Source organism: Chamaea fasciata, unplaced genomic scaffold (genome assembly GCF_029207755.1).
Source record: "Chamaea fasciata isolate MVZ Bird 193981 ecotype frontalis unplaced genomic scaffold, bChaFas1.0.hap1 SCAF_4, whole genome shotgun sequence".
NCBI lineage: Eukaryota > Metazoa > Chordata > Aves > Passeriformes > Sylviidae > Chamaea > Chamaea fasciata.
Window position 1 is genome coordinate 6673288 of NW_027094089.1, and position 26762 is coordinate 6700049.

The window sequence follows — 26762 nt, forward strand, 5'->3', positions numbered from 1 at the left end:
CATTTTTGAATCGGAAGTCTAGGGAATATTTAATTCTCTGAAAATCTTTGAAATATCAACTCCTTGTCTTGGTTTGAAACTGGATTCAATGTTGAAATCTTAATATATCCTGGGGAGTTTAGGGAGTTGAAGCTTTTTCAATCAATAAAGGTCGGGGAAGGAAGACCCCACCAGGAACAAAAATGGATTACTGCAAAAAATTATGCCTGTAAATGTTCTGAAGTAAGCAGTTTTCATACTCCTTTCTATTACATGTTAAGTTTCCTCCCCTTAAGCAGGATAATGAAGCACAGACTTTCCACATTGAAATCTTTTGAGTTCCAAGTTGCTGAAGTGTGGTCAGAGGCTTGAACTGCACATTGTTACCACACAAAATATAAGAAGCAGCTCCAATAAGTTCCCTGACAATCTAATCCAAACCCCATTAAAACCAAGAACATGTGCTTGTAAGTTTGATAAGTTTTGGATGAGGCTCTTGTGTGTTTCTAAAGGTGCTTCTATGAAGCTCATTACTACTGTGGTTAAATGCCCTTAAAAGCAGTAAAGGCAGATTTTGCAGAGCTGTGGAGGTCTCTCAGTATATGGAAAACGTCAGTCACGATGTACCAGAGTGAGAAAATCACAGGAGAGTACCAACTGCCTACCCAGATCTTCACCACTGCTAAAGTGAGTTGATTTTTTAATTCTCCTTATAGGTTTAGCATAGAAAGTCTGGCAAAAAAAAGCCAGAATAATAACAGCTAATCCCTAGTTGGCTAAACCTGTATTGTTTTCTGGCATAAAGTACCACAGCTCTACTCTGAGGTAAAGATTTCCTATTACATTTTAGACTGAGGTCCCAGACTTCATGCTGAGTCTGCCTCCCTCTCCCCCCAGTGCCCTCCCCCCCCCAACTCTACTTGATAGCCCATGGGTTGACAAAACAGAAAAATGAGGATATTCTTGACTCTGAGACACATTGCAAAATAATTTTTACAGGACGCTGCAAGAAAAGAGATAGCTATCAAGTTATCAGATCAACTGCTTGTGTGTAGTTTAAACCCATTGGGCTAAAAGTTCCACAACAGGAGTTGGAAGTAACTCACTGAGTGCGTGCATGAGTTGTAAGTGCATGGGTTCCCCTTGTGGACTTGAACTCTGGCTCAGTTTAGCATATTTTTCCAGAAATAAAACTGGACCAGCAATGACAGGTTTTGCTTCAGCCCTGCTGGTCTGGAAATGCCCTGAAGTAAGAAGTTTTCATATTAATTTCTATTCAGCATTAGGAAATCCTGAGCAGAAAATAATGTAATAAAGCAAGCTTGCAAATCTAGCCAATTATCAATAAATATCTCTATTTTTCAAAGGGCATATCTGTCATTCAAATGCAAGAAGTTCTCAGAATCTGAAAAAACCAAGTTGCCCTTCACATAGATACTAATGTGGGGCTTAGTGTGGGACTTGTGTGGATTGTCACTGCTCAGTTGAAAAAAGTTTTGGATCAGAGCTATCATTTCAACTGGGTTCAAAATCCTATTTTACAGAATCAGCATGAAGAGCTAGCAGCTGTACTCCAAATTACTGGAGAGAGAACAAGCTTGAGCCTGTGCAGCTAACTGGATCTGGGTTGACGTCTGTGATGTGGGGACTTGCACCTCCTGCTGACAAGCTATCTGACCTTCAGTGCACTGACATCCTTGAGATGACATTTTACAGCCCCAGCACTTTTCTGGCACAGCTTCATGACATTATCCTGTCACAGGCAATCTTTACCAGCACCAGGCACTAGGCAGGACTCTCCCAGGTCTCCAGATGTTCAGGTGGAGGTACACCACAATCCAACTAAAATTGAAGACCATAAGATGATTTTCACAATGGCAAGGCAATTAGTAACTATGCTGGTAACAGCAGGCTCAGTGACATATGCAATCAGAGTACTTGCTTGGTGTTCAAGAAAATATATCTTGCAACTGTTCAGGCACTGTGAAACAAACTTCACTTACTGATGAGTACCCAAATTGTTAAATACAGCCACTGAAGTAGCTAAGATACACCTTCCAACACATGAAACATGGCTGGCCAGCTTGTTGATTTGTTGCTGCTGATTGCCTTATCTACCACTAATCCACTGCAACCAATCTGCAGATCCTGCTTGGCATCTTCCCATCATTCTGAGCAAGCCAGAGCTCTCTGCTATTAATGCATTTAAACAAAGACCCTTATGTAACCTCACTCAACCAGCACAGCAGACACAACACTTTGGGAACCAATGGTTCAGCCAAAGCTACAGAAGCAAACAGCAAACACCCAGCAGTAGAAGGAACTGAAGACAATTTTCTATTTCTTAATTTTCTCTCAGGGAAAAATAAATGTAAACTCATTCTGAAGCTACCCTTGACTTAACAAAGAGCAATTCAACTAATTTTAAAGCTGTTACTTCTTAAATGAGGATTACACACACACTAAAATCTTGGATGTGGGGAAAACATAACTCCTTACAAGCAAATTTAAGTAGGACGAATCTTCCAAGATAAAAACAAAAAGATGACTGAATTTTGCAGATTTATACCAACCAATTTGTTGTGTGGGCCACCACAGGAGAGTGCAAGATGTATGAACAAAGCTCTCTCTAGTACATTCTCTGATGATACAGAAATCCAGAGGCTGCTGCTGTCTAAGAGACAACATTTGTTGTAATTCTCTAGGGGAATGGTTTCTCTCTTCTGACCCCCTGGAGTTCCTTACCACATAGAGTGACCCTTCCTTCCTTCTCTGACCACATTGGCTATGGTCCAGCTATATTTCCCTGAGCGGGGGGCTATATAATGCCTGGCCCTTCCTTGTTCTTTCTCTCTCCCCCCTGGAATTTCAAAGAATAAACGCCTGGGACAAAGGTCCTGGGGAAAAGGCCTCTTCTGATATCTTTATCTCATCCTTGGTATAATTCCCTCCAAAATCTCCTAATAACTGAGCTAGCTAAAGCCCCTGGAAGCGGGTGGGGGGTATCTATACAAACATTTAAACAGAACTAACTTCCAAGAGTTTATAAAGAGACAATAACAGGAAGAAAAGAAGCTTCTATAATTATTCATATTCACTTACAATTTCATTTACGCTTTTCTTTGGTTTTCACTGCATTTAGGTTTACATATCCATATTGAGTTGGAATAAAAATTAGTTTCTCCTTTGTCGTCCTTACATGCTTGTGTAATTCTTGAAGAAGAAGAAGAAAAAAAAAAACCCTAACTTTTTTCTTAGTTAGTGCTCTGTAGCATACCATTACTGAAATACTTGCTTTTCTCCAGAAGAATCACATCTATTGTACGAATATCTTAGCAGTTCCAGGGGAAAGATTAGTCAGTTTTTGCAAAATATTAAAATTCTACATCAGAAAGTGATTGCAAAGGCCATTCTAACACAAAATTCATCAAAGCAGGTCTTCCTCAGCTTCCTGGTAGCAATGTGCTTGAGAAACCAAGCCTTGAGCCTGCTGGACCTATTCTTTCCTCCTAGGACATGAAACACTAATTGTAAAAGCATTTAATTGACACTTGTGACATATTACATTTGACTGCAATTCTTTGTAAGCTCTGGTGACTTCATGACATGCTTGAAATTGCTATACAGAGCTCTCTTCTGTTTGGTATACAGGGTTCATTTGTTGGCAAGAGTCAGTCCTCTGTCGGCTGGATCAGTGGAGATCCAGCTGCAGAGCTTTGTTATACCAGTGCCAGAAAAGATTTTCTAGTGCTTTGGGCAGTCACATAATCTGTGTTATCAAGGAACAGACATCTCTTGCAGTTCAAATACTTGAGAGGGGCTACATGGCCCCAGGCTACTGCTGAAACAGCTCAGCTAGTCTATATGATATTCCAGCCTGCTGCTCAGAGTGTAAAAGGAGTGCATGCAGGCCCTAGGAGAAGACATTTAGGATGGAAGAGGAAACTATCTCAAATGCCTGCAAAACGCCTGTCCTGGGTCTTCGCAGGAATTGGACCACTTGCCAAGGTCTTCAGTGAGAACCACACATCTGTTTTGCTGAGGACTCTCAAAACTGCCCACAATTGCAGACACGTTGCCAGACTCCTCCAGCAATAAAGCCATTGCACAACTCTACACAACTCAGGCTTTTAGGTGTGCTAAGGAAATACCTGAACAGAGATTACTTCCTGGTAACTAAAAGAGAACACTTAGAAGTCTCAAAGCTGCTCTTTTAAATTTCTTATTATTGCCAAGTCTCCAAATTACAATGTTCCTCCCTCCCTCTGCCACCAGCAGGAAGCTGCCCTGAGTGCTGCTGGTCAAAGACATATGCACAGTAGACAAGTTGGTCAGCATTGGAGAACAGCATAATATTGTTTCAGCTAAAAGATTAGAACAAAGTATCTCTACAGAGGTGCTAATCTCTATTAATCTAGAAAGTAAAAAACTGATAACTCAGGGCAGGGGAGTTCTAATAATACAACTGAAAATTCTTTCACACACAAAAAATTATCCCCTTTCTCTTCCATTCTCCACCACAAAAATGTTGCTACCTGGCATGACAATAGCAATTTAAGCATTACTCTTATGAATCATTGTTCTCCTTCACACTCCTTTCTATGTGCTGGACAGATGGCATTCTGAGGGAAAAGCTACTTCTTCTGTCTCAGAAAACCTGAAATTCATCAACAAGAGAACAAAATTATGACATGTTATCTTCAGAACATGAGGTAGGTGAGGACAGTGTAAGACAAAATACTCATACAGCAATTCAGTCGTTCAGCCTGACACAGGTTCAAAAACACATGATCAACAGAAATCAAGAACTCAGTACTTTCTGAAATGTTATCTCTGCAGAAGACATCTAGGTTTCAATGGACTACACATGTATATATATATATATATATATATATATATATTTATATATTTATATATATAAGTGTTACAAACAGGAGGCAGAAATAGTTGAACTACACAAGACTGAAATCCCACCACTGTTCACATGGAGCAGGGAACATGTGTTCCTGGTGTTCTCATTCCCATGAACTGGAGCTGACTTGAAAGAAAGGCGTGCAAAGAAATCAGATTCCAAGCTAAGGAATGACTAGGAGTAGCCACGGACCCCCCCAGCTGCAAATTCCTGCAGCTGTGCCCCAAGTGTATCCCACATGGACAGTCAGGACCTAAGGCATGTTTGCAAGCCTTCAAGAGACTGCTGAGGTGACCACCTAATCTTTTTTTTACCTGTCTCTTGCAGGTTTACTGTGCCAACGAGTGAAATATCCATGCACTGTAGCCCTGGTTAAGCCTGAAATGCTTTGGTTTTCTGAAATTCTTTCCCCAGGGAGTTTTCTGTAAACAAGACATGTCTTTGTAACTGTAAACTCTGTTTACATTCTTTCCCTAGGAGAGACTTCTTCTTGATGTCCCTTTGGTCTGACCAATGTGATCAAAGAGGTTGGTGTTTGTTTCACCAATCAAATTGGTCCGTGTAGAATAGTAGATAAGGGAGACACATCCCAAAAATAAAGGATCATTTTAGCCTTCTGAAGTTGGAGTCTTTGTGGCGTTGTGATGTAAAACAGCGTCAATGCACTAAACTCCAAACATTTGACAGTGTTATCCTGATTAGCTCTGTATTTTGGGCTGAACTGGGAACAGGAGAGGATGTGTGCAGCAACACTTTGTACATGGAAGGGAGAAGGAGAAATTCTCCATCTGAAATTGTGATACACAGGAAATAAAACACAGTCACCTATATGGAGCAGAGCAGATTTTCCTACTTTTCTGAAATGATGCACCAGTTTGTATAGCCTCTGTCTCTGATGAAAAAATTAGGAGCACGCATACACGCGCACACACACACACACACACACACACACACACACACACACACACACACAAACACAGAGCCATTTAAGTACTGGTATATATAGAACCACAAAATAGAACCATGGACTAGTTTGGGTGGTCAAGGACCTCTAAAGGTCATCTAGGTCAATCCCCCAACCTTGGGCTGGACACAGAAACATAAAAAGGCCTCCAAAATCACCAAGTCTGATTTCTGAACAGCAACAGGTAACTAGAGTTAGCTAAAGGTAACTAAGCTTGTTAGCTGACTTGAATTCACTGTGCAGCTCAGCAAAAAAAAAAAGTCTTAGGAATCAATAAATAAGATTTTTTTTAAAACTACCTCCAGTATCATGTGGAAGTAGATCTTTAAAGAGAAATTTAATACTCTGTAAACAGTAGACATTTATATAGGCATTTCTGGGATATAGCTTTCTTTAACAATTAAGGTGTAAAATTAAGAGAATGTAAAGGAGAAGGTTGGGCAGTTCCATGAGAAGAAATGAAAGGTTGGTTTTGGTCCAAAACAACTTTTTTGTAGTAACAAATTTAGTTAACAGCCTTCTTAAAAATCTCCAGTTTTATAACCACTGGATCTAATCCTACAATTAGAGCTGTAATATGATTCATTGTGTTATTCTATCATATAGAGGAAGTCTATAAAGATGGTCTTTAATAAAAAACCCACCAAAATTAGTAATAATAGTAATAGTAATAATAATAATAATAATAATAATAATAATGAAAACATACAATTAGGATTAGGTTTGGTTTTTCAACAGAAGAATAGCTTTTCAAATTTTATGTAGAAAGCAGAAAGCAAAAGTAGAACTCTTTTAGCTTGCTTCTTCAGAGAAATTGAAGGAATCAATAGGTCTTACACCTCTACATGTACAAGAAGTCAGTTTGTATATAACTCTTCCCAAATACATTTCTCATCAATTTCTTGGACTAGTACAACTGTTTTTAACTTTTCAGCCAAATGGTGCAGTTAATTGTAGCATCATTATTTTTTTTTTCAGAATTTTCTGCTAAAGTTTATCTTTCATAGACCATGGCTACAGTATTTGCCTTTATTTAGAAGCCTAACATCGTTTCATCCTTTCAGCAGATAGTTCAGTTATGGACATTTTCAGTGTCTAAACTTTCAAAATGAAAATGGTGCAGCTGTCATGATTTTTCACAGAGAAGGACCACTGTTGTCCTGAGCTATGGCTGAAATGTTTAAAGCAAACTCACAAAACATACGCTTCATGGCAGCTTGTACAACATGTGGTGCCCTGGGATCCCCAGGCTGGAGAGACTGAGAGGATAGCAGAAGACTAGGGTCACTCTGGCTGTGTAAGTAAAAGAGACGGCCCAGACTGAAAGCATCTGGTTCATGATTCTGACTTCAGGGAAGAAATACTCATTTTTGGCTATGATATTGATAGAACATGCTTTTGGGAAACTACACAACAATTTACTATTTGGCCACAGATTTAATGAAAACTATAACAGTTATTAAAAAAAAAAAAAGTGATCTGGTGTTATACAGCAACACACAGATTCTGACATCTATACTGGAGGTAGAAGAAGCCTTGAACAATCCTTGATTACCCATTTGAGGAAGCAAATACTTTCATGTTCTTCCTTGCCAGAGTTAAGAAAAAGAACATTTTCAGAATTCACACAAGCAGAAGGTAAAAATTATATTGAGAGAGAATTAACTATTAATACTATGATAACAGGAAGAAATGAAATGGGTTAGGAAAACAGAAAAACCAAAAAATGAAAATGGAGTATTTCCCCTGCAGCAGAAACACTAAGAGACTGTGACAGGGAAACCCAATAACACAAAGGAGATTTTGTCTACATTATGAAAAGGAAGGAAGGAAGGAAAGAAGGAAGGAAGGAAGGAAGGAAGGAAGGAAGGAAGGAAGGAAGGAAGGAAGGAAGGAAGGAAGGACAGAAAATACCCATGTTGTTTCCTTTCAGAGACGTTAAACATGAGGTGTGAGCTGCATGAAGCAGAGTGTATAAATCAGTATTCTAACACACATGATCAGTGCATCCAATTTCCTGGTTTTGTTGCTGTGATAATCTGAAGCGTGACAACAAAGAATAAGCTTGACTTCTAAAAGCAGGAGCAGGCTGTTCCAGAAGGACTGCACCCTGTGGAAAGCGACCCACTTTGGAGCAGTTCATGGAGAGCTGTAGCTCATGAGATGGACTCATGCTGAAGAAGTTAGTGGAGGACTGTCTCCCCGGGAGGGATCCCACACTGGAGCAGGGAAAAGACTCCTCTCCCTGTGCCGTGGCAGGAACAATGTGTGATGAACAGATTTTAACCTCTGCTCCCCATCTCACTTTGCTGCTTACAGGGAGGAGGAAGAGTAAAGGTGGAAGGGGTAGGTGGGAAGTTTTTGAGATTTGTTTTACTTCTCTTTATCTTCCTCTGATTTATTTGCAATAAATTCAACTCATTTCCCCTAGTCTGTTTTGCCCGTGATGGTAATCAGTGGGTGACCTCACCCATTCCTTATCTCAACCCACGTGCCTTCAGTTATAATTTCTCTCCCCATCTGGTTGCAGGGAGCAGCTTTAGTGGGTGCCTGGCATCCAGCCAGGATCAACCCACCACACCGCAACTTTGCAGCTTCAAGTGTTGTATGCAGAAATTACTTATACTCTCAAAACCCTAAAAAAGGATTTGAAGTACAGGACTTTATATTTCAAACAGGGAAAATTAAACTAGAAACTGGAAGTTTTAAATGTGTTGTCCTCGGCATACCCTTAATTCTATCTATAATGACAGTTCACATTGTGGAATCACTATATCCTTAAAGACCATGCATATTGACTTCAGCATTGAGGTTCAAGCTGGTTGTAATATACCAATGGACATATGATAAGCTGAGCTAAACATAAAATGAGACCCAAATGTCTGAGAAGTAATCTGTATTTCTTTCAAAAATGGAGAAAGGATAGGACACCCAAATTAGACAGATATCCACAGCGAAAGGGATTTAAAATGTTCAGGAGGAACAAGACAATTAGTAAGAAATAGAATATATAACATACTGAGGTCTTTATTTGAAAAATGGTGTTGTTTGTTCTGGGTCACTATGCATTTAAGAGTAAAACTACAGAAGAAAAAATTATGTTTAAAAATTAATTCCTATTAATTCCTATTAATTTCTTAGGTGTTTCACACAAAGAACAAAGGTAAGTTACACATCTCTTCATGGGAAAAATACATGTATGTTTATACAATACGGAGAGAGGAAAGGTGCCCACAGCTTGCATGATTTCTGAACCATCACAGTCATGAGTACTGCCCTATTTCCTTGAAGCACATCTGAGTCAGCTACTGAATAACTTCTCCAAAACTCTATCTCTGTAAATAAAATTAAAAGTATTTTAAAGAATCTCTAACTATACTCCTTGAATCAAAGATTCAGGGATACATGTTGTTCTATACACAAAATTGGCTTTGGTTGCCCCGAATAGAATCAGATGTCTCTTCTGACTTTAACTACTAAGTGGCCAGCAGGCCAAACAAAGGTTTCAGCTCAAAATCACATAATTAAACAAAGACTCATAAATATGCTACTAAGGTACTGGTAGTTTTAAACCTCCAAACAATATTAAAAATAAAGGAAAACTATGAGAGAGAGATCTTATAATTTTCAAATACTGAGCCTTTTTACAAATGCATTCTTGTCAATGAGTGAAATCCATCACCTTTAAATCAGGAGTGAGTGCTAAGGCACACAGAAACAATACAACCAACCTTCAGCTGGTGTAATCTGAAGAACCCCTTGTGACCACACAATAGGCTACGGGTTGATCCAAGTCTTGCATACAACGAAATATATTTCTATGGTTAGTTAAGAAAATTAACACTCTCGTTTGACCTACTGGGAAAAATGCTCTATGTCTGTGTAAACACACTCTGATCTTAACATCACTTTTACTAATTCATGATTCTTGCACATAATTAAATAAAGATATGTTTTATGTATATTAACTTAAAAATGTTATTGAATTAATATTATACATATTATTTATATTATAACTCAAGAACATTCAATTCCTTCTTGGTTGGCATAACACTTGAATCAATGCAAGCTGATAGGAGGATAAAAGTTGCTTTCAGTAGGTTTTGCTCTGAGCAATCCAGAAAACTTATCTCTTTGCCTTCAACATAGTGTAATTGTTGCAAAGGACCTGTCATTACAGAATCATAGAATATGCTGAGTTGGAAAGGACCCATCAGGATCATCTAGTCCAACAGCTGAGCCTGTGCTGGACACTCCAAGTATCAGAACACGTGCCTGGGAGCATTGTACAAATGCTTTTTAAAGTCAAACAAGCTGATGCTGTGACCACTTTCCTGGGGAGCTATTCCAGTGCCAACTTCACCTCAGGGTGAAGAACCTCTTTCCTGCTATCCAACTTAAATTTTCTCCTACTCAGCTTCATGCCATTTCCTAAAGTCCTGTCACTGGTCACATGAGTGAAGAGATGGGTACTTGCCCCTCCTTTTCCCCTTGCAAGGATGTAGAAGGCCATAACGAGGTTTCCCCTCAGTCTCCTCCAGGCTGAACAGAAAAAGTGACCTCAGCCACTCCTCATCCAGCTTCTCCTCAAGGCCATTCACCATCTTTGTGGCCCTCATCTGGACACTCTCTAACAGTTTAATATCTTTCTCATATTGTGGCACCCCAACCAGCCCTCAGCCCTTGAGGTGAGGCTGCCCCAGCTCAGAGCAGAGCAGGACAATCCCCTTCCTTGCCTGGCTGGTGATGCTGTACCTGATGCACCCCAGGACAGGGTTGGCCCTCCTGGCTGCCAGGCCACTGCTGCCTCATGTTCAACTTGCCACTTACCAGGACCCCCAGGTCCCTTTCTGCAGGGCTGTTCTGCAGGATCTTACTCTCCAATCTGCATACAAAAGCAGGGTTTCCCTGTACCAGGTGCAGAATAGGGCTCTTGCTGTTGTTAAACTACATAAGAAATAGACTTCACTTTTTAATCTTCAGGACCTTATACAGAATGTACATCGTAGGAGGTTTCATTTTTTGCAGTTGTGACAAACCATATGTGTATTATGAGAGTTGTCTGCTGCACTTCCCCAAATCATGCAGTTCCAGAGACATCTCATCTCATGAAAATGTTGCTTTTCTTCCAGGATCATTATGAACCCTCATAATACTGGGACCCATGATTATTATGTTTACAGTATGACAGCCACTTTAGGTAAGTGGTAGCCTGCAGCTCCTACCGCAAATGAATGGAAAAAATATCTAAAATCTCTTCTCTGAAGTTTACATGCATTCCCTATACTTACAGAAATGGGTTTATTCACACAAATGTTACAGAGAAAGAATGCTCCACTTGTTCTTCTATAAAACTATGATTTCCCAGCCTTTTAAATAACCTTTATAGAAACAATGATAGATTATTGCTTCAAAGAAAGCTCACAATTTATTATGGCAAATGCCATACTCTTTACCATTCTGGACCACTTATGTAGAACTAGCTATTGCTGTGATAGATAGTAAAGCAATTACTCTCCTACGGCATATACTTAGGACAAATCTAATTATGCATTTTTTAATGCAGTACCTCTACTGTCACAAAGATACGACTGGCTAACAATAATACAATGAGACGACAATGAGTTGCTTTAAATTTACCACATCCATTTTTCACTGTGAGGAATATAGTATGAGAATTTATATTTTATTTTGGTCATCCTCAAAAATTCAGTAATTGTAAAAATGACAAATTTGTTGAAGAAATTGAATGCTGAAGAACATGGAAAATATAAAGTCATTTACACATTAAAAATTATTCTACTATTTTAAGGTATATAAGAAAAGGGTTAGTTTAACTAAAACTACTCAGGGACACTAGTGCTAGTATATTTGTCTATTCTCAAGCCACAGAGAAATAACATCAGTCTTTACAGTTTTATCAGTGCAGCTACCTTCAGATTTCCAAGTAAGAATTGTCCTAAGAATGCAAATTACTTTGTTTTAGTCTTAGATGCTTAGGAACTCTGTTTCTAGGGGAAAGCTTGAGAAAAAGTATGTTTCATATTTGGACTAAGCCAGAAATCAGCCTGCTCCTAGATTCTTGGCCACTATACGCAAAAAACTTTGAATCTTTTTCTCATCCAGGTTTTTGTGCTTCCAGTCAAGTTTTTAAAATATTTGAAAACAGAAAACAAGACTAAAAATAGTCTGTCTCATTAGGCAGTCTAGAATTTTGAGATACATGCCCTTGGTTTAGGTCAAAAGGTCTAGATGATTGCCTTCTTCAGATCACAAATGAGATTAGCCCAGGAACTATCCTATTTCATTTACTTCAAGACTGCTTCTGGTTCAGAACAGAAAATCAAAGAGAAAAGAAACAGGAAGGAAAGCTTTAAAAAAAATAACCAACGGCCAAACCCAAAAACAAGAACAAAAAATCCCAAAACAACAGCCAAACAAACAACACACAAAACAAAACAAAACAACCAAAAAAACAAAACCCAAAAAAGAGCCGTTGAAAATACACTAGAAAGCCAACAACACATCAAGCCTACATAGGTTTTCAGGTCATCATGCAATGAAACATGAATCTAGACTCAATCGTTTTTGAGACTTAGTTGTGCTCAGAACCTAACAGAGCTGATGAAAAAGTCCTTCCCTTCATCAACCAGTAGCCAACACTAAGTTTAGAAGAATAAAGTCTGATGTAGATAGAGTAAGTAATTTAACAGGAGCAATGATAGGGCACCAGTGTGGTAGGTAATAAAAAGACCTAATTAGGATGTAAATAAATTGTTGAATGACCAAGAGATCCCCACCCTTGAAGTGAAGGGTCAAAATGCCATTTCGTACTGGTAACAAATAAGGATGCTAAGGTCCAAGGAGATGCAGCAGCTTTCTTAGTCCTACAGAACGAATGGCGGTTTTTTCGCTTTACTGCCTCATCTCCTGCCATGTGGGTTTCTGATTTACAGGGAGCAATAATCCTCAAAGATAATGTAATTTGATAGACCTGGAAAACTTTGATGTATCCAAATTAAAAGCTACAACGTTATTTTCTACTGGTGCTTCAAATCAGTTATGCTACTGCAGCTACCTCTAGAGAACAGTTCAAAAACAGATAATAAAATCTTTCAAAAGAACCCGAAGGAAGCAGCATAAAGTGAGAAAATAATCTTTGAGATTACACATGTCTCCCCCCTCCAGCTCTACCTCCCCCCCAAAAAAGTAAAAGAAATTAATTGAAATTAATGGAAACAGAGGATTAAAATAAAGACCCTAAAATGACACAAGTATGGAGGAGGAGAGGGAGTGAGTATGTGAGAGAGATCTGAGGAGAGCAGTCATGAGGAGAGGGGTTGAGGCAGGTCTTCTCTCCTTACTTGGCACAAGCCACTGATGCACATGTCCAGGGATTCAGTGTAGCACCGTGTCCCATCCAGAACTTTTGGTGCCAGCTCCACGACCAGAGCTGTTCCTCTGGCTTGGCACTTCAGTGAGCATGGGTTGTCAGGGTCATTAGAGACGGGAAGCCACTCATACAACTGCCCCTGGTACTTGACGTCGTTGTGAGCAGAGCACTGCTGGGCACGAAAATCACCTGCTTCTGGTGGGCAGTCCTGCAGAAAAGAAAGAGAAGATCAGCAAGTCTATTCAGGACAGCCAGTTGCAGTATCGTGCAGCTGGCTATGTTCCACAGTTGCCAGATGGAGAGAGTTTCTGTTTAGACATAAAAGAGTGATTGAAATAGCTACAGCTACACATAATTCAGCAGATAATAAGACCTTTCTTTCTTCTTTCCATGAAACTATTTAAAGAACACCAAGACCATGTGTAAATGGGAAATAAGAAATGTACTGTACATGTCTTAACCACACCCTTGTGGTTAAGAAAACAAGGGTCACAATGCTCTTGCTGGATTTCATTCTGCTTTTGCACATATGTGGAGAAGTGTGTGTGCACAGCCACTCTCTTTCAGACATATTTTCCCCTTTGTTTGAGGAGGAAGAAAAAATAACTATGTGATTTAATTGTTTCTTTATTTAAATTCTTGCCGCTAGCTTTTTTTTGAATCAGTGGCATAAATCAGTTGATGTGACAAGGATGAGAGGCATTTGATGCATATTTGCATTTCTTTAATCTAAGATTTCATAGCTCACATAATTAGGGACCTGCAACTGAGAAGACCTTAAAAAACCCTTTTTCAATTCTTCAGGAGATTTCAGAGACATAAAAATCTAACTCTGAAATCAGTCTACTTGATATAAAAACCGAAGACCACTCACACTGCATAAAGTACCTTGTTGACAAGAATTTTAGGCTTTTCTTGTCCACATATACATTCTTGCTGCCCTTAAGCACTGAAGAACATTAGACAGGTTCTCAAGAGAGCAAGAAGAGCTTTAAAATCATGAGTCTTCAGGCAAAATTAACATGAGTTCTTCTTATTTCCTTTCCAGTATTTGATCCTTGAAGAATGATATTTCAAGTCTTCTTGTCCAAGCAACCACAAGGGTAGAGATTCACTAGGGTTTTCTTAGAACTTGAATTTCTTTCATAATTACAGGAATATAGGAGCTAAGCTTTATGAAAAACATTAAACATCATAAGAACTGAGACAAAAAAAGAGCAAATGTTGGCAATATGACTGCATCAGATTGCTAAGATCACAGAATTCTCCACCTTACTGCCATAAGGAGATCTGCTCCTGGATGACATCTGGTAAAATACCAGATGAAATGAGCAGTTATTACACCCTCATCTTGGGGACTATAACATTTTTTTAATCCTAAATCACAGACAATCCTAAATGTTGATTATAGATTTGGTTAAAAAAACCTCCACGTTTTTGATGTACACACAACCACAGAACTAGACAATAGTTAATTACAAGTAATACAAATAATACAAATATAGGATATTTGTATTCTCTGTCCTCAAACTACTTCTTGCTATTAGACAATCATTAATGACAACTTTATTCACAGACTTCTTATGCTTCCAGCAAGGAAAGTCTTATTGCTGTTGAGAGAAAAGGTCTCTTCTTAGATTTAAATAATCACTATGTTTCTTGGATCTTTTTTGCTCTTTCATTCACTAATAGTTTTCTGCATTTTTTTTAAAGAGCGAACTATTACAGCTTTGGATGTGAAAACCATGGAGGCTGCATGTCACTTTGTGACATTAATCAATAATTTTTTTATTATTAAAATCTAAAATAAAACTGTGTTAAAAACTAAGCTTTTAAATCTCCTCTCAAAGGAACATGGCACAGTCTTGGCTATGAATTTGTGGTTTGTAAGCACTTGGCTTAAACCCAGGTTAGCCATGCTGGCCTCTTCTTCACTTTTGGAATGTGATTATGGCTATTTTGTTTGAATACTAAATAATCTTGGATCACAACACTCCAAACCTTTCTTACTGTGAACTATACACACACACACAAGCTGTGATCTTAGCCAGAGATTGCAATCTAATTTTTTTTGTACCCCATGAGCAAATTTTCAATTTATTCACCTTGACCCTTTACTTTAGGGGTACATCAGTCTCAAATACAAACCCCAGTCAAAAGTTCTGTGATCTAAGTAGAAGGCAATAATCTTCCTGTTACAAAAGGTTCAATGGATTAAGGTATTAAAAAAAAAAAAGATGTGGGTTAAATCTAGCTCTAGAAAAATATGTATCAAAGAGCAATAACCCAGAGCTCATTCTTCCTTTTTGAAAGTGGAGGTTGGAAGTCAAAGCCTGTAACTGGTATTTTACTGCTGGAGTACTCAGAGGACAGTTTTTCTAGCAATATATTACAGAAGACTAAAAAAAATAAAATGCTGCAAGTATTTCAGTTTGATTATGAAATATAAAGAAAAACTGAGGGTCAAACAGGCTCTTTTTTATGATCTAGGCAAACTTTCGATACAGGACAAAGTTTGGACACTGAAATGAGCAGAAAAATATGTGGGAAATTCATTATTCCTCTACAGCTCTGTGATTACAGAAAAAGTGGTCTTGATGTTCTGCTCTTATACAAAAGATGAACAATAAGACAGTTACAGTTTGACCCAATATCTGGTTTAGTTCTATTTTCAAACAAGAAAGGAAGAACACAGTGGCCTTATTTCCTGCCACAAAATCTTCCGGTGCCTACTCTTCTCCAAATTTTTCTGTCTGTAAATGAATATAGTCAGGTCTATTGGCTTGGCAGATACCCAAGCCAAGGCTCGGTTGCAGAAATCCAAGCCAACTTTCTTGCTTGGTTCCTGGCTTGTAACAGCTACATTTTTACTAAGAGAAAAAGGCCCAATAAAGCACATGACACACAGAATTCATAATCCTGCTTTGTATAGAACTCAATACTATGTCTTTTTTGTGTTGACTACTTCTAAATCAAAGACATAAAAAATGTTCTTCATCATAACAAGCCTTAAGGACATGGCAGGTGACTGGGATTGATGTTAAATACTTCCAGTCTTTGATATTGTGGTCAAAATAAAACAATGGATTTAAATAGCACAGCTTGTCTTTAAAAAAGTTTTCACATGAAACTTGAAGTGATACATGCAAGCAGTCAGAAACACAGACACACATACTTATCTTGGCACACAGATGTGAAAAAGGGTCGCAACCTGGTACAGTAACTTTTCTCCTGCTGAAATTCTGAATCCTGAATTTACCTGAAGCCATTGGAGGTATCTGTCCCTCAGGAAGGATCTTTCCTTCTGGTTAAGAAAGCACAAGCACTTACATGTACGTGTATAACACCTTCACAAACTGTATAACATTTTTTTATGCCAAAATGTACAGTGTTGAGAAAATTTGTGGTCTGAATTCTAAATTATTACTCATTTTTAGAAGCAGGTCACTGAGACTGAAGATATAGGAACTGTACAAAACTCATTGCATTCAGACATCTATTTTTTTAATCTTAAATTTACTATTTTTTGTTTATGTCAATGGGGACCAGAGCCTCTTCAAGCAGACATTTGTGTAAACATACGACCAAAGCCAGATATAAGTTTTCAGCCCATAAATAAGTATTCCAGTTGCTGAAACAGAAGGCAAACCCAGTGTTTTTTGCATATATTTTCAAGCGGTAAATTGCTATTTTCTTCTGAACACTTTGCACACTTTTATATAAGGCCACTTGCTGTTTTGAAGCAATCTTGCTGTGCCTTAATTCTGCACTGCTGGCTTCTGGATGAGAGAAGCTATAGACTAACTCCAAAAAGTCTTGTTGAAAAAAATCAGTCTGCTTCTGGTACTTGCATGGTGACTTAGGGGAAGGGGACCCTCTATGTCTGCGAGCTAGGACTGCTCCATTGGCCTGAGGGAAGTTACCCATTTCTCCAGCTAAGAGTCTGATTCTGGGAGCTGTGTGCAGCTTGTGCGAGCTGTGTGCAGCTTGTCTACCTGCACAACAGATCAACAGACACTTTGAGACAGCCAGAAGTCATGGGCCAAATCAGTGGCGAACACATGGTAGTGCATCTCTACACAGTTCTGTAGGGAATTTTGCTACTCACATCTGCATGGCCTATGTTTGGCTTGCAGCATGTGGCAGCCCTGCTATCTGGCCACAAAACTATTACAGTCCTGCTTCAGGTTATTCCAATTTTGGTACTATAGTCAAGCCTTACCAGTTTTGTTTTCTTTTGGAAATTATCCATGAGCCCCTGCAGATATGAGGAACTGCCGCCATTGCACTCCTTGAAGAATCAGAAAGAACTAATAAACTTGAAAGTTTCTTCTAAGTCCATTTATCTTCAAACTTCCTATTCATTAAGACTTTTTAGGGACAAAAAATTCCAGTGAATAGGAAACAACTGTTCCTCCTTTAACTCTGTGAGTCCTAGGTGGGTCTTTTACGGCCTTTGGCTCATGAAGGCTCATGAGATATTACGGAAACGCTGAGCTTGTGCTGGGTACCTATAATCTCTATTCATCCTGTCAGGCCAAGATTTCCTTTACTGCAATGAAAATATATATGATTTTAAAGGTGATCAGAAACACCTTTGTTCTATGAAACTCATTTTAAAATATACACTGGAGTTTCATCCTCACTTCTCAGATATGTAATGTGGCCCATATTATTACAGTTTCATTTTCTTCCTCACATCCATTTCCTTTTTTTTTCTCTTTTCCTTAACTCAACCTTCTATTTTACCCTACTGTAATTCATAAGGTTAATGGAGTTTTGCCATGTTTGAATCCCATTCAAAACAATTTCCATTAATCAACAATCCAGTGGAAAAGATAAGATGAATCCCAGATGTCCCATGATGGTGATAGGTTGATCAGATTTCATGGGACAAAAGAAGGTCAGCTTTTTTAAAGTTTACTTAATGGGTGAAATGGAGAAGATCCTATCTAAGCAGTGATAGGTGTAAAGAGTTGAGGAACTTTAAAACAGTTTAGAATGTACATGCTTCTTTATTTGCAGAGGCCAAGAATGATTTACTATACCTGAAGCTTTTCCTCTGTGCAGCTTATTCAACCAGGTCCATGAAGTACTCACAATGTTTCAGCTGCACCAATTTCCCCCCTGAGAAAGAAAACCTGAAGTCCCCAAGTAGGGGCTTGTCTAAGACCAAATAAGAACTGTAGATAAAACCACAGAGTCTTAGGAGATCTAGGAATTTAACAGAAACTTCACTCAGCCTTGAAGCCTTGTTGAGCACCCTGCTTGAATTACGTTCTTGCAGGCATATTTTTCAAAAGTCTACTCCCATGAACTTAGAAACAACTTAGGATCATACTTAGTTGCTTAGATGAAGAGGGGCTCATACTAAAGCTTTCTCTAAGAACCCCAAGACATTGCAATATCTGACAGAGAGAAGTTTGAGAGAAATAATAGGAACAAAGTAAATGGGGAAATATCAGCAAATATTCTTTGGACTAAATAAACACGGCATGGAGATGAGAGCTAAAATTGTCAGTGAACTATAAATGCAAACTTCTATTAATATTTGTCATTATAAATATTTATAAAATATTTTTTCACCAAAAAGAGTCCTTTTTTTGGAAGTAGGTTCACATTTTGGCAAATAGCTCAATATGCAGCCTTCTATGTAATTCGAATTTCTTTTCTTGTCCATCTCTTTTGAATGTTAAACCAAGTGTTTAAATTAGATACAGTAAGTTTAATTTCAACATGAAAACTTCCAAGAACTTCAGTAAAAAACTAATATGAGTATATAATATTAAACCATACTTTTTAAAAGACATTGAAGGTGCCATATTTTCAAACAGATCAAAAATGAGCTGTTCAAATTAAAAATACAGTTGTCAGAAATACTGAGTTTAAAACTGTGATTTACCTAGAGTCCTCATAAGTAATGAAATATTACTGTAATGGAAGCGATTCAGGTTATTTGGGCTTCAAAGTTTCTTTATACATTTACATAAAGTGGACACAATGTGGGTTTTTTTGTTCTGTTTTTTAATTGTCATAGATTCACCGTTCTTCTTCTGAAAAGATTGCAAATCCAGAAGTCCAAGCTCCTGTCCTTTGCTAGATACTAAAAGCACTTGTTTCCAAGTATGAAGAAATAATTTCTAGATGACACACTGAGGTTTTAAAATGCAGCCAAACGGAAATTAGATGAAAGTTATGAAAATCCAGCAGTTTGAAGAACAGACTGTAGGCACAATAAATTATTTGAGTTTTGAAGAATTTCTACTTAAAAAGTAAACTGACATTAAATAAATTGTGTGTTAGCAAGGAGATATGTGAAGTGCCTATAATTTGTTTAATTTTTTTTTATATTTTACTGCAAAATTATACTGGGAGATTTGATTGCAAAATGGCATTTCTAATCACCCCTGGGTAGGAAAATTAAATTCCGCTAATCATTCTTGTAGGTTTGAAAATATCTAATTGGTGATGATACTTCTCATATACATATGCCAGTGCTTCTGAGAATTATGTACTTACATGGAAGTTTAGGTTTGACACTTTCCAAGCTGGGGTTTTGAGTACAGAAAGAAGATAGTGTTATTTTGTAGAAAGTAAGATGAACAACATTGCTGCTGGTGTATACAAAATGCAGCATGAGCTGATAAGGAACAGGGATGTAAGTAGCTTGTCTGAATGCAAGCCAAAAAATGGGGGATGACATTACAGCTGGTACTTCAGCCAAGTGAAGAAAGTGAGGCATATATAAAAAGAGTTGCAGGTGGTGTTTACAAGCTTTGGTTGCCTGATTAATGGGATCTAAAATCTACAAATTTTATCTTAGGCTTAACAGGAGCCTTGTTGAAAGAGATAGTAATGTTGTGCAGCTTCAGTGTCATCTTTTTCTCTTTTTCTTTCTCTCCTTTTTTTTTTTCCTGATAATTGAGAAGAAAGGCAAAGACAGTACATATTCCAACAAACAACTTTCAGAGTCATTTTCATGTAAATGGAGGGAAGAGAAAGCAAAAGACAGCAGAGTGGTAGAAGGACTGAAAAACAGATAGGGCATATGAGGTGGCATGACAGCCTGGTACAAAAGCTGGAGAGCACCTGGCAACCAAGTATGCACATAGAAGAAAGAAAAAGAGAATGTGCTAGCTTGGAAAAAAAAAATCTACTTAGAGCTTGGAATTATATTTGTTTATTTTGCATAATGTTCAGTATAACAATCCAGATACTTGCTAAAATATGTTTTCATTGCATTCAGACTGATTTTCTAAAGAAAAACAAATTATTTCCTCTCTCCCTCCCATGATTATATTCTAAAATGGCTGGAAATATGCTTCAGTCAATGTGAATAGTAAGAAAAAAAACCCAGATGCAATTCAACCTAAATCATCTTCAGATTCTCTCATTCCTTCTTTTACTATTTACACATGTGGCTTCATACCCATAATCTTTCCAGTTTCTGATCAACAATAAGCAATGAAAGTGGGAAATACACTAGACTGAATTTATTCTTTTAAGGACTATTCAGAAGCTTTACAGACAGCAGAATCAGTATTTCCTACAGTCTTTATTATGCAAAATTATTCAGCACCTCTGGAACAATTAATATAGGTCACTGGGAAAACAGGCATGCCACTTTCCCCCCTTGCCTCTCTTTTTCTTTATCTTGTTTTTTCCCCTTGTACTTTAATTTCAGGATGAATTAAAACCAGCTGCAGTAAATCTTGCAAATGATAGTGCCTATAAAATGTGCTCACTGCCAGACTCCAAAACTATTCTTCCAATTCTCCAATTTCAGATTTCAAATTATTTGCTTTCAGTATATGTGTCTACCCGACCTATCCTGCAAGAGGATGGTCATTAAAAAACATCAGTTCACAGAAAGACAGCTTACAGAAAACAAAAACACTGGTTATTATATGAACATCATTCCTCAAGCTATGCACAAGATAGTGATAATGAAAGCTTGAATGGGGGGATTTGATCTTTTTTGCCTTCAAAGACTGTCATGTAACAGATGAAAACATATGTCTCATGAGCCTGGAATTTCCATCCTCTGGATTTTCAGTGTCTTTTTGGATGAAATCTTTAAAGGCAAAATCTGAGTTAACAAAAATACAAACAGTATTGTGGACTTTTCTACTGCAGAATTTCACAATAAGCTATGAGCTTAATGAGTTCTTTTCAAGATCCAATTTTTGTGCGTGCACACTTGGATTGTGGAAATGAAAGAGTAGACTTCATTAACGAAAAAGTAGATGATTTAAGATTTTGTTTTTACTATTCCAAAAGAGACAGAGTATTTTAGTGCTACAGCTGCACAATTCAGTAACAGAATGGATTTTAGAGATGCAAGTCTGGGGTTCCTAAAGAGTTTTAGATTTACACTGCAGAAGCCATTCTTTACAGTTCCCCCAAAAAGGGTTTGAAATCATAAAAGCAGTCCTGAGTCTTCGTATTTCAGTGGGAAAATTGTCACTGATTTCAGCATAGTAAAGCTGAAAGCTTGAGGGCTTCATTTTGAATTATTTGGTATGAAATAATTGAGTTCTGCAGCTGTATGCCTCACTGCTGGAGACGGTATTGACAAATATAGGAATGTATCTGTATAGGAATGTACAGGAATTGTACAGGAATAATGTAAAGGAATTGCCTGACAAAACTATGCAAGGTTTTATTTTGAAGGAAAATTGTTCAGTTGCACATTTGCAAAGCAGAACCTAAGCTAAAAAGAACATCTAAAGAAATGTTCCTTATCTTGAAAACTCAGTGATTCCAAAATAAGGGTTGCAACCCAGCTAAAGGCCCAGGTCTTCATCATAGTGATCCAGGAGCATCTAATGGCAGCAGAGAAGAATGTACTCTGTCTCACTGTTTTTAACATATGCAAGGGCACACCAGACACAGAAAGGAACTGTCACAATGTGTATGCAATGCCCAACCAAAACAGAACAAATGGGCCTAATAGTACCTTTTTTTTTTTTTTTTTTTTGTGTGTGCGTGTGATATAGCAGAGCTATGGCCTGAAACTTGACTAGCACAAATCAAACTTCCCATTCCTTACACAGATGTGGTGTAGCCTAAGTTCCTCAGAGGAAAACTGGGCTGCAAATCTGCCAGCAAATCTATTTATTAACTGCAACAGTTGCTGTCACCCAGGGAAGATGAAGGCTAGACGGATGAGACATTTCGGGAAGTCAAATGATACAATCAGAACAAATTTCAGAGGAATCAAGGAATTGGAACCCCTGAATTGGAAGGGGCTCACAGACATTTTCAAAGCCCTACTCCTAAAGAACTGAGAGAAATCTTACTGCACAGGAGACTACAACTCAGGTAGAAACAGTTTATTTCATTATGAACTGTGGTCTATTGAAGAAAAGATAAGCTGAATAGGAGCAAATATATTCCTTTCTTTAAAGTTAAACTTTTAAACTTTTTAAACAAAGCATGCATTGAAAGGCTCCTGACTATGTCCCTATCAGGCATGAGAAAGCTTGGCCCGGTGTATGTTGGATTTCATTTTCCATCTTTACTGGTAAAACTGACATTTCTCCATGTAACTTGAGAGCCTTTACTATTCTTGGCACTCAATAAAACTTTCCGTATGAAAGCCTCAATTTCAATTTTCACCAGTGAAAACACACTTCCACTTTGTTGAGACAGAAGTTAAAATTTCTTACTTTATTGTATTGAAAACTATATTTGCCACATATAAAGAAAACCAGCAAGAGTCTTCAGAAATGCCACTTCAGAAAAGCACTGGTACAGGCTATGTAAAACTGCTTTTCTAAGACACACAACAGAAGTAAAATGTGAGGGCACAAGTGAACAGAAATATATAGAATCATAGGATCACATATCTTCTACTATCTTGTCTTCAGCTCTTAACAGCTTAATCCTCCAGCCTGACAGACTGCCCAATGTGATCCAGTTGGTTTTCAAAATATTACTGGGAACACAAGATGTCTTAATTCTGCAAGGGAGGTTGTAAAGAGCAACTCTGAAGTTTCATTGACTCTCTATTTATGGTGGCTGCGACAGCAATATCTTCCAGACAGTCTTAGTGTCAGGCTATGCCATAATCTCTCTACTTTTCAAGAAACTGACAAAGGTTTGCCTGTGGTTCTGTAGTCCTGTGATATGAAAGTAGTTTAGACAGCTACAATATTCTCACTATCACTTCACCAAATTATTTCCAGTACTATGGACATGATTACCATATGTGGTGATCTGTATCACATCAAAGCTATTACTTCACTTACCACATTGCTGCATGTCCTGTACCGGATGTTTCGCCCTTCGCAGGTCCTGTGTCCAAAAATTAAAAACAAACCCAAAAACGTTAACAGCTGAATATAAAAAGCCAACATACAAAGTTTACTTTCCCGTATATAGCTCTAATCACCTACTCCACCACCAACCCTCTTCCCCCTCTTCCCCTAAGTAAAGGGTTACCTGTCCCTGTTGAGGTATGAAATCTACAACTCCTTAGTTTCCTAACTTCGCTTTAAAAATTACTTTCTAGAAGGTAGCATCAACTTGTACATGAGACTGGAGGTGAGAATACAGCACTCAGCTGCAAAACAACATCTGAATGACATGAATCATGTCTCACATCTCCAAGCAATTCCTAATGATTTTACAAGGGCATAGCTCTGTGTCTACCTGGGCACACACACTAGCACTGGCACAGTCTGAGCTGGTGTCTTCTGGGAACAACTGGGCACTGGGATGAAGGAACTATGCCTGCAGCAGCATGAATTCATAGTACAGTTTGGGTTGGAAGGGACCTTCTACTTCCAATCCCAATGCCATTGACAGAGACACCTTCCACTAGACCAGATTGCTCAGAGCCCAGTTTAACCTGGCCTTGAACACTTTTGGGGATGGGACATCCAAAGCTTCTCATGACAAGTTGTTTCAGCGCCTCATCACTCTCTCAGTAAAAAAATTTCTTCATAATATTTAACTTAAACCTACTCTCTTTCAGTTTACATTTACCCTCTTTCAGCTAAGTGTGACATAGCTTTTTCCCAATTTAATATGAGGGGAGAAGGAGAGCATAAAGCTTCCCCTCAATTCACTGGTGCAGAACAGCATTCAAAGAGCAGTTGGGCCCAGTGAGGTCAAGGACAGCACATACCCTGACATGTGCTCTCCATGGCTCTCCTCCTTTTGTCCCACAGCAGAGCCATACCAACCCTGATGCTGGCAGGCTCCCAAAAGAAAGGTCAACAGCCAGATACCTTTTTAGTGTTCAGCAGTGTGTACTCTGAGCCTTTGACCTTGCGTAAAGTTTCACATATTTTATGAGTGATTATATTCTGCTGAGGCCTTCATGCAAATCAGAATGCAGGATTTGGCTTTAAAATATATCCTTCAAAAGAACAGAATTCCTAACATTTTTAATTTCTTAATTTCACAACTTTTCCTCCTCCCCTCCTTCCTTTTTTTGGCGAGGACTTAACAAGCACACATTCCTTCAGGAATAAATGCCTGCCAAGCCTGATTTTTAAAATCCAAACTATTTTTAACTATCCAAGGGAAAGGACACAGCATCTGCATTGATTTTTTTCCTTTTTTTTTTCCTTTTTAAAGCAGAGAAACTTTTCCCATAATGAGTTAACTCCAAAATAAATGAAACAAGTTTCCTTTAAGTCATTAAAGTCATCCTCTCTGTCTTCATCGTCCACAAGATTTAACCGTGAAATTCATCCAGTAGTCATTTATATATCACAGTCATCTAAACAATCACAAGAGGAGACAAACAAGTAAATTAACCTTGTCACATTTTCAGAATCAGTCTAATTTTAATAGTAACATATTCTGTTGTGTAGTATTTGGCATATAAAAGTGATATTAAAAGCGTAACAGAAATATCACTAATCACTATCACTAATTCAATGATTTTTCTAGCATTATATATTTAATTCCAGTGAGTTCTGATCTTTACAACCATGTGCAGATGTGAAAAATGTGCACAGAGTATCTAGCAGTAGAAAAAAAAATGGTTTTGGCAGTACAATAATAAAAATTGTATTCATAATAGACTATGAACTAAAAATCCAACTGAAAGATCCAATAACAACAACAAAACACCCAAGCAACACCCCCTCCCACACACACTATTTCAGTCATTCCCAAGCAATATGGGCAAGCTTGGAAAAACAGTGTGTAAACCTGTTCATATTGCATTCAATAAAGGTACTTTGCTAATGATATATAGCAAATAAAAAATGTATTATGCAGAATGCAGGCAGGCCTAGTACAGGCCTCATTTATGACACTGAATAGCTTCTTCATCAAGCTTGATACCTGCCCCATGAGTCTCTCAGAAATGCCACACAACCTGTCAGACTTTGCTTCACACAGACTCACTATTACCACAGTTTCAATTACGGTGACTGATTAATCTTAGAACCACTGAACTTCAGGAAAACTTTAGCTTCCTTTCTATCAGCTGCCTCTCAGTTTCTTCCTTTTTTCATGGTTTCTTCAAATTATCTGTTTTGAAATGTAAAAACCCACTTACTTTTCACTTATTCTCTGCAATAGGGAAAATAATAGGTTCTTTCATTAGACATATGACAAAACAACTATTCCATTATTTCCTTCCATTTTTCCTCTTGTGTCTAACGGCCAGGAGTGTTCAGATAAAATTTTCAATTCTGGATGTAGCTAGAGCTCTCATGATTCATGAAGACTAGGAAACACTCTTGGAAAATTCCCCATGTTTCTTCAGCAAGACCATACTTTGGATTTTGGTTGTTTATCATCCATTAGCCAAAAGCAGGTAAAAAGCTTTCAGCCTTAGATGATATATTTTCACAATACGTTCACATAGTAGTTCGTGTTTCAGATCTATCCTGCCTTAGGACAGTATTCCAGAATCTCTTAAGCGCAAGTAACTATTTTGGAATTCAAACTCATGGGATTTGTACGTATATCTCACCATGGACACTTTGCAGAATTCCACAGCATTGGGCCTTTAAGATGCAAGGAAGGATCATGGCAGATTAGTGAGCCCATGTTGTGAGATACAGTCATCATTTCTCCTCTGATCTCTGCAGGATATAAATGACAACTCCTACCAACAAGGAGTACACACAGCCAGTAGGAAAACCAGGATGTCAAACAAAATGCCAAGTTCATATTGAAGAGCACAGAGAAGTGAGCAGTACTTCTAGCCTTCTCTGTTATCTACACTGCAGAGGATTTTTCAGTGGAAAAAGGTAGCGGAGGGTTTGGCTTGACAGGGAATTATTATCATGTAAATATGAAAGAAAAGCAAGCTATTGGGAATCATGTTTCATTCCTTAAACCTAGTTACTTGTTTCCAGTAAAGTTTCTGAAAGAGGTTAACAACTTTTAATATATTAAAATATTCACTTCTCTTAATGTAAACAACCCAAACTTCTGGCATTTATTTCTCCAGGCTCCAGTTTGTAGAGGGACTTAGTTCAAGTTCCCACCTCAAAGGTCTCAAGTAGATGAGTATTTGTGCTCAGCTAGGGTTAGAAGCC

The 26762-nt window shown here is 38.0% G+C and overlaps 1 protein-coding gene across 1 annotated transcript in view; it reads right to left on the reverse strand.

Annotated features, from left to right (window-relative positions):
* Positions 1-26762, reverse strand: part of ADAMTSL1 (ADAMTS like 1) — a 344714-nt gene that overhangs the window by 133060 nt on the left and 184892 nt on the right. The window contains exons 4-5 of the mRNA XM_066182248.1: positions 23502-23547; positions 13220-13456 (exon numbers count right to left, since the gene is read on the reverse strand). Coding sequence (XP_066038345.1) covers positions 13220-13456; positions 23502-23547 — 283 coding nt within the window. The remainder of the gene's footprint in view (positions 1-13219; positions 13457-23501; positions 23548-26762) is intronic.